Source organism: Chaetomium globosum, genomic scaffold (assembly GCF_000143365.1).
Source record: "Chaetomium globosum CBS 148.51 scaffold_2 genomic scaffold, whole genome shotgun sequence".
Lineage (NCBI taxonomy): Eukaryota > Fungi > Ascomycota > Sordariomycetes > Sordariales > Chaetomiaceae > Chaetomium > Chaetomium globosum.
The window spans coordinates 2,824,145-2,832,818 of NT_165977.1; the positions used below are offsets into that span (position 1 = coordinate 2,824,145).

Sequence of the window (8,674 nt, forward strand, 5' to 3'; positions counted from 1 at the left end):
ATGAGCCTAGGCTCGGTGCTTGAATCGGAATTGACGGTGGTTTCGAAGACAGATTCGAAACGAGAAGGCTGATGTCGGAGCTCGATGGTTGAACGTCGGGGTTTAGTGTTCGATGTTAGTTAGTTAGTGATGGGCATCAGATAGTTAGGTAAGTCAGAGGATGCCACGATCCCGTCGTCAGTCGGCTGGAGTAGAGTGAGTCCAGGAAGATAAAAGAGATGAAATGGTAGGTATTTGGGTAGGTTTAGTACCTCGGCAGGCGAGCGTCGTGCTAGGATGTCCAAGATGGAGGATGCACGGAGCCTGATGGCATGGCGAATGGATGTTTGGAGAGAGAGAGACGTCACGCGGCACCGGTCTGGAACATTGAGCTTGCAGGGGGCCGAATGGGGAAATGGAGGGCGGACCAGCGACGGTTGGTTGTGGATTGCTTCGGTTTACAGGGCACAGGGGTCTTGAGCATGGGTGGGGCCACCGGGTTCTCCAGATTCCACCTGACGCGTTCCGGGTGGCTTGCCTGGGGCAGGGCTGAAATCTTGTTGATCTTGTCGGATGCACTTGTTGGTACGCGGTGCGAGTGAGCGAGGCAGAAGAAGCCCAGGCTGAACCTGTGCACTGATAGGTCGTCCAGCTGACAGAAAAGTTGCACCTGGTGACTGCTCAGTTGACGACTCAGGCCGAGATGGGATTGGACGCTTGAGAGCTACCAATCCAGTCTTGGATAACTAGTGGTATTTTGGAAGCAAATTCGGCAGAAAGGGTAGTTCCATGTTCTTTATTAGCAGCTTTTCCGATGTCGAACATACTAACTAACGTGTGAGGAGAGTGCTCGGCCGAACCAACGGAGCTGCAAGGCTGATGCTACCGCGGGCCGCAATCAAAGGGCATAGGTAGGTAAGTACCTAGGTAGGTGATATAAATGGATATATTCGTTTCCGTCCCGGACGTGAATTCCGCGCCGCGACCGACCCAGGTACTGAACGGACCCCAAACCGACCCAACTCCAGCTCGGTTATTACGCACACATCCCGAGTTTTGCGAGTTCATCAAAAGTTTGCATGCAGACTGTTGAAACCCAGAAACCAATCCCTTCGTCGGTTTCTTTTACACATGGCGATTTGTGGCCAAACTTGCCTACCTGGAACCTAATTACACCATGTTGCGCAAGGGGTTAACCAACCCGGCGACCCGAGTTCACCTTTTCTGCAGGGGGCTAGCACTTCTCTTTGAACTCGCTGTCTTGATCTTCCTCATTTATCTCAGTAAAACGCTGGACCACTCGAACGGCATCAGATACGCTGCTGTAGGTCCGCCTCCGCCGCTGTTTCTCGGTTCGCCCTGGCTAACATGAGCCCTCTCAACGAGCAGGTCGTCTGCGCAATTTTACACGATACTAGCCAAGTGGTGGCCCTCACAGATCGCCATCATCGGCTGCGCCATGTCCCCCCTCCGTGTGTCGTCATCTTCGATATTGTCATCCTAATCTTCCTGGGCGCGAGCATTGGGTACGACTTTGCTGAGGCCATGTCTCACTTTGACAAGCGCGCCGGTCCCTTCATTTATACTCTCCTCGACGACCAGTACTATATGATATATACGATGCTGTAATCTCTCCACTCTGGCGCACTTCGGACCACTAAGCCACTAATCCTACCTCCTAGGGCGGTACACGGAATTCTTATAGGTGTCTCCATATGGGACTTTTGCCTTGAGTCCCGCCTTGACTCCCACCTTGAGGATCGCCAGCCGTCCCCCGATAGCTCTGTAAATGCTACAACAGGCGATAATATGCGCGACAGACCGGCGAAGCGGAGCGATATGGGAGGAGTTTAACAGCGAATTAGGCAGCTAAGTTGCTTCCCGACGGACTTATGTTATTATACTCTTCGCAAAACGGCTCGTTTTCCCTCGGCTTGCACTGCTGCGACCGCCGAAAATGGCGGGGATGCACAGCCAAATTCGGTGGCCTGAGGAGCGCTTTCTAGACTTAACTTGTAAAACGTGCCATCCTCTTCTTGTAGGCAAAGCGGGATTCGGCTCTTGGTTGACTCCGGGCTTTGAAGACGAGTGACAGTTGCAAATGCAAGCCCGCTTCATCCGAGCTTTCCATCCCGATATTCAGACCCCTGTCTGGCCTATCGGCCGCCCATCGATTGGCCGATCCCTCCGTTTGTGGGGTGAGTGTCTTGCAGTGGCTTGAGCGGGCAAGTGGGACAATCAAGCCAAGGAAAGCTGACGACTTCATCCCATTCTCCAGCTGAGAGATCCTTGTGCCGTGTCAAATCAATCGCGTTTGTAGGGTTGCGCTTTTACGTTATCGATTCCATACCCTCGCGGCCCCCATCCGGCATCCGACTACCCCTAGTAGCCATCGTGAAAGCGGCTTACAGCAAGTTTGCAAGTCTCAAATCTCGAATCTCGGCTGCCGCTCCGTCGCGTGTGCGTGCGCGACGAGCTAGGCAAGCTCCGCCGCCATCTCCACCATGCTTTCGCAAACAGTCATCAGCACCCTCATGGGGCTTGCCAGTACGCCATTATTACCTCCGTTTTCGATTTATACTTGCCCATCGCTGTGTATCTTCCCACACGCCGGACGCTGACAAAAATGTCACAGGGAGAGAGGAGGAAGACCCCGGTATGCCGTCGACAACCTATGCGCCCTCGATCGAGCCCACATCCACAAGCAAAGCAAGCACAGCATCGCGCTAACACACTACTGCAGGCGACGACGCCCCGAAGCAGGAGAATAATTCATCATGGGCCATTTTCATCGTCATCATGCTGCTCATCGTGGCCTTCTGCACCAGCTACACCATGCAGCAGAGGAAGATCACGGCCATACACGAAACCGTCGTCTCCATCTTTGGCGGCATGACCGTCGGCCTGATCTTGCGTATCGCCGGCTTCGACTCGATCCGTGATCTTCTCAACTTCAACTACCAGTACTTTTTCAACCTGCTTCTTCCGCCCATCATCCTCTCGTCTGGCTACGAGCTCCATCAGGCCAATTTCTTCCGAAATATCGGCACCATCCTAACCTTTGCTTTCGCCGGAACCTTCATTTCGGCCGTGGTTATCGGCGTGCTCCTGTGGCTCTACACGTCCATCTCGCTTGAAGGTCTGGATGTGTCGTGGGTCGACGCCATCTCGGTTGGAGCAACCCTGTCGGCCACGGACCCCGTCACCATCCTAGCTATCTTCAACGCCTTCAAGGTCGATCCGAAGCTATACACCATCATTTTTGGCGAGTCCATCTTAAACGATGCCGTCGCCATTGTCATTTTCGAGTCGGCCCAGAGCGCAGGCACCAAGGGTGGGGGGATCGGCATATGGAGCGTTCTCCACGGCATTTGGTACTTCTTGTCCGAATTCTTTGGCAGCTTGGCCATCGGCGCCCTGATAGGCGTCTTGACCGCGCTTGGGTTGAAATATACCTATGTCCGTCGGTACCCCCACATTGAGAGCTCCCTGGTGGTGCTGGTCGCATACGCAACCTACTTTTTCGCTCAAGCCATTGGCATGTCCGGTACGTGGTCGGAGAAGACCCTTTCACTGACCGTAAACGCTGAACTCTCACAGGCATCGTCGCCTTGCTCTTCTGCGGAATTACGCTCAAACACTACGCCTACTTCAACATGTCTCGTCGCACCCAACTTACCACGAAGTACTTCTTCCAGGTCACCGCCCAGCTCTCCGAGAATTTTATCTTTATCTACCTCGGGTTGGCCCTCTTTACCGAGAAGAATCTCGTTTACCAGCCCCTCCTGATCATCGTCACCGTCCTCTCTGTCTGCGCGGCGCGCTGGCTCGCCGTCTTCCCCCTTTCCAAAGCCATTAATTGGTTCATCCGATACCGCGCCCGCCGCCAGGGCCGCGAAGTCGCCGACGAGCTGCCGTACAGCTACCAGGCGATGCTCTTCTGGGCGGGGCTGCGGGGCGCCGTCGGCGTCGCTCTGTCAGCGCTTTTTACCGCCAAGGAGACCCAGGCCCTGCAGGCCACCGTGCTGGTCGTCGTGGTCCTGACCGTCATCATCTTCGGCGGCACCACAGCCCGCATGCTGGAGATTCTCGGCATCCGCACCGGCGTGACCGAAGAGATGGACTCGGACGACGAGTTCGACATCGAAGCCGTCGGCGGCGGCCTGTACAAGCGCGCCGACACCGCCATCGGGTTCAACCCCCGCGCTCGCAACCGCGGATCGGCCGTGCCGCTAGGCGACGTCGGAACCAGCGCCGGCAGCGGGAGCAGGGAAGAGAACGGCGGGTGGGCGTCAGGGCACAGGTCACCCAACACGGCGCCGCTTGTGCGCCAGGGTAGTAGCAGCCGGAGCCGGAACAAGAGCCAGAAGGCGAGCGGCAACGGGGATGAGTACGAGCGGTCCGAGTTGCTGGGCGCGGCCTCTCCGGGTCGGGACACCGACTCGGAGTTTGGCAGCGACATCGACATCTCGGACCTGCCGCCGGCGGCGCCTGTGTCCAGGAGCCGGTCCCCGATGCTCGCCCCTACCAACGGTGCCGGCGGTGAGGGTGGTGCTGGCCCGAGCAGACAGAGTGGGGGGGCCGGCGAAGGAGGGAGCGGCGCTGGTCAGCAGCAGCAGCCTCTCACGGCTACGGCCGCGATTCGGCAGCTGTTCAGCACCGAGGATCCGTCGGCGTTGTTTCGCCAGCTGGATGAGGATTATATCAAGCCGCATTTGTTGTTGGACGGGGGTAGTGGTAGGACTGGGGGGAGTGGGTCGCATTGATGGTTTGCATCTGTCTGTCTGTCTGTACTAGTAGCTATCTGACTGTTGTTTTGAACTTTGTACTACTGCTAGTACATCCGTGGGTCACTGGGGACCTCTTAAGGGGCATCATCATCATCAACCGGCGTTTGGGTGTCTGGTAGACGTCGCCTTGGCTGGGCATACGCTGGATCAGCCGGTGGGGGGTGGGGGGTGATGGCGTCTATTCTGGGATGGGCCCTGGGCAGGTGGACGAGGTACGTCGATAGAATATAAAGTCGGTTTTGTCATAGTTTGCCTTGCCGTGATAGTGTCTCTTCGGAGATTGAATTGTTTTAGGACATCAGTCAGCCTGTAATCTTCCAGGTCATGGATTTTAAAGTCGTCTGGCGGCGGTAGACAAGCATCGAAGAATTGTATGGCCATGGCTGTTTCCTCGCCGGCATCAAACTAGATGTGCAGTGTCAGTGAAATATCGCCAGGAAAAGGGAGCTTAGCAAACTCACCAACACCACTAGGTTGTACAAGGTTAGGTATTGGGAGGGATCTAGTCTCGAGGCCTCGAAAAAGGCGGCGAACGCGTCACCATACTCTCCGAGATAGGAATATATGATCCCGATTGTGATGGAGAAGGCTTGAATGGACGGCGCTTCGCGCACCGCGTACTTCATGGCTGTCCTCGCTAACCTAAACGCTCCCAGTTTCATGTATGCTCTTAATAAGAGGTACCAATGGTCTGCAATGGTGGGCTCTTTCGGCGTCGATGTTAACCTCGTTGCTTTCTGAGAGGCCATGGTTAGGAGGGCAACTCACCGGAGATTATTGCGCGGCCGAGACATGACACTGCATGTTTGAGAGCTACGACAGTCTCGTCAGGGGACCAGGGGTTATCTACTTCCACAACTTGGAGAATTAGATTGCCGGAGTAGGCATTGGCCGTCACATCTCTGAAGTCCTCTACTAATCTATGCAAAATCTCGCGGGAGTTTTGAACTGGCTTCGCAGGCTCCTGAAACTGCAGGCGGCGGAAATGCTGGTATTCTCCGCCTACCAACTGTATTGGTGGTGAGCCCAGCCCATGAGACGTTGGCAAGATGCCCGGTTGCGGTTCCGGGGATTGATCTGACGCATGTTGTATGTTGATGATGCTCTGGGGTCGTCTCCGAATCGCCGCTTGTCGTCCACATGTCGAGCTGGAGAGCATGGTAAGTGCCTTTCTTGCCAAGAAGTCTCCCGCCAATTGATTGAGGTCACTTACCATCTCATTTTGCCCTTAACTTCTAATACAGTCGTACCACAGCAACCTGGGAAAGGACATCCTTTACTCGGCCTTGAGTAGGCTCTGGGGACAACTATGGCCTGCTCAATATGCAGTTTCTTCTCCAAAGAACTATCCCAGCTGAATGAATTGAGGTTGAAGTCGCCTCTCTTTGCCAATGTAATCGCAAACTGGCCGCTCGCGACTTGGTCGAGGCCCGGCTTGCCAGCATACACCACACCTTGAAGCAAGTCGCAAAATGACTTTATACATATCAGTACAGTGGATAGAAACACAAGCAGTGCAAGCTCACCTCCCAACTTCCGCAGGCTTGTAAAGGTAATCCCCAGGTTTCGCCCCAAGCATCATCCAGGCGGATGATATCCACTCCTAGGTCGCGCGGCATGGCCTCAATGACCTGTATAACACGCTTGAGATGGCTAGCAATACCAAGCAGTAGACGGCTAGAGGAGTTAGCGAAGTAAATAAGGGATGCTCATGGAAACTCACGTATTCCTCCCAATCTCAGCCAGCATCTCCTTCGAGCACGCCGCCAAGCTAAATAGGCGAGTGGGTGAGCAAATCATCAACAACCAAGCAGGACCGCGGAAGGCACCCACAAGACAAACAACTCCCGAACATCCTTCACCAACGAACCCATCCTCTTTACCATACGCCCCATAGCGGCGACCTGCCGCCGGATCCCCGTCCACGTCGATCTTGCCGTGATGGCGATGATTTCGCCGGCGGTGGCCATCTTGTGGGGAAGATAAGGGACCGAAGCCTTGATGGCTTCGGGTCGTGGAAGTTGCTGAACCAAGGAGAAGATGAAGGCTCTGAGGGGTAGATAATAAGGCTCGCGAGGCTCCCATGCATGGTGGTTTCCGAGCCTGGGGCTGAGCCTGCCAACACAGCCTGTCGGCAGTCTGCCCATCCAGATCGAAGAGCCAATCAAGTGTTGAATAGTTAGTTGACCGACTTTTTTGTGGTAGTAAGTAAGTAAAACAGAGAGAAAGCCTGGCAGATAAATAAGAAAGGAGAGAGACAAAAAAGCACGGCGGGCATATATATATATATAAAAGTTTCAGCACAATATTGTCCTCCGGACAGGATTAGTGCATAAAAACAACAAAAGCTCGCCGGCTAACCCTCTATTCGAAGGGGGGGAGCCGGTTACGAAACCCCTTGGGGGGTTTACTTCGGTTGCTCGAGGGAAGGGGGCGAACCACAAGTTCCCTTTTTTTAATAGCCCCGAGGCGGCTCGAACTGATGAGCTCTCAGAGAGAAAATCACCAGGAGTTTTCGCCCCGGGGCCTCGACCACCCCCTGACCGCTCGGCCATTCTGGGGGTGGTCGGTGATAATAGGCACTCCAAAACTTCTCTATCAACCAGGGTTGGAGCTGCCATGCTATTCGGGTACCAACGTTCTGTAGGCTTCATAGTACCTGACATAAATGGATTTATACGAATTCAAGTTGTTGCTTGCGCAAGCTTTGAGATATCCCCACCACCGCCGAGAACTCGAGAAGGGTCATGGTAGCGCGGCAACGAGCAGTATAACCAAGTTTCTAGAAGCACTGGTTTGGAAAGATTAAGACCTTTGTTAGTGACATACTTTTGGTATTGACGTACCTCCTACTATTGACAGACTTCCTTCCTATCCCCCCGGCCCCCTCATGAGGCATATAACCGTTAGTCATCCTCCCCATCGTCACTCCCGCTTGACCACCCCTCGTGGTACTCGTCTGCCATTTCCATGAGCTCGTTCCCGAGTGTTTCGCGGTCTTCTAGACCGATGGACCGAATAACCGTTGACCGCAGCTGCTTCAGTTTCCGAGCAACGGACGAGTCGGTGGATAAGCTGCTTGTGATGTTGAGTGATTCCGTCAGCGGCTCATCGTCGTCGCCTCGGAAGATCTCTGGAAAGCTATCCAGCAGTGGGAATCGGAGGTCCGTGGTGCAGCTGGGCACCGGTTAGCCTGGGTTTAGATGTTATCGTTGCCACGGGGACATACCTTTTCGTTACAGGTTCGTAAGAGCTTCGCCGCACCCGACGGCCTGCCTCATCCTCTTCCCCATTCTCACCCTGCTCTTCCTCATAACCCCGCGAGGTGACCAGCTGGCCGAACACGCGTGGCCTGTCGAACCCATTCGACCGGGTATACGAGTCGAGCTGATACGACGGCGCGAAGCGAATATCAAGCTGCACGCCCTCGGAAAGTTCCTCCTCGGATAGTTTCTTTTCCCTGGTATCCTCCGACCCCGGCCGCGCAAAGCTCATTTGTAGGCCGGCAACGCTCTGCTTGCCCATGACGTTCAGGACTTCGGCCATCTGACCCAGGGATTCCCTCTTCAGGGGATCCTTCATTCTCGATGGCAGCATGACGCTCTCCACCGCAGCTGCCAACAACGCCGAGGTGTGCCACAGGGAAGTCGGGTCCAGCTGCACTCTGCTTGTCAACCTCTCCGGCACGGCCAACGGGACAACAATCGACGCCTGCTTGTACAGCTCGGTGATCGTCCTCGCCTTATTCGCCAGACGCAGCATCCGCTTTTCCTATACCCACCACACCCGTCATGCACATGTCCCACTCATCTCACCCCCCCGCCCTCAAATAAAAAGGGGGAAGGAAACAAAACAAATCAAATCAGCACTCACCCTCCCCACCCCCATCCCCCCCCCACCAGCCG

The 8,674-nt window shown here is 55.0% G+C and overlaps 3 protein-coding genes across 3 annotated transcripts in view; 1 reads left to right on the plus strand and 2 right to left on the minus strand.

The window, feature by feature from the left end:
- Positions 1–2,483: 2,483 nt before the first annotated feature.
- Positions 2,484–4,745, plus strand: CHGG_03024 (uncharacterized protein; the record flags this gene model as incomplete). The annotated part of the gene is made up of 4 exons (XM_001229539.1): positions 2,484–2,526; positions 2,615–2,635; positions 2,723–3,526; positions 3,580–4,745. The coding sequence occupies 4 exons, from the start codon at positions 2,484–2,486 to the stop codon at positions 4,743–4,745; spliced, it is 2,034 nt and encodes a 677-aa protein (XP_001229540.1).
- Positions 4,746–5,520: 775 nt separating this feature from the next.
- Positions 5,521–6,739, minus strand: CHGG_03025 (uncharacterized protein; the record flags this gene model as incomplete). Its single annotated transcript, XM_001229540.1, has 5 exons — positions 5,521–5,917; positions 5,983–6,245; positions 6,296–6,422; positions 6,493–6,540; positions 6,603–6,739. 5 exons carry the CDS (start codon positions 6,737–6,739, stop codon positions 5,521–5,523), a joined length of 972 nt encoding a protein of 323 aa, XP_001229541.1.
- A 936-nt stretch (positions 6,740–7,675) lies between these two features.
- CHGG_03026 (uncharacterized protein) overlaps positions 7,676–8,674 on the minus strand; it is a gene marked incomplete at both ends in the record, with an annotated part of 1,755 nt that continues 756 nt past the window's right edge. Inside the window, 2 exons of the mRNA XM_001229541.1 lie at positions 7,676–7,946; positions 7,999–8,426. Coding sequence (XP_001229542.1) covers positions 7,676–7,946; positions 7,999–8,426 — 699 coding nt within the window. The remainder of the gene's footprint in view (positions 7,947–7,998; positions 8,427–8,674) is intronic.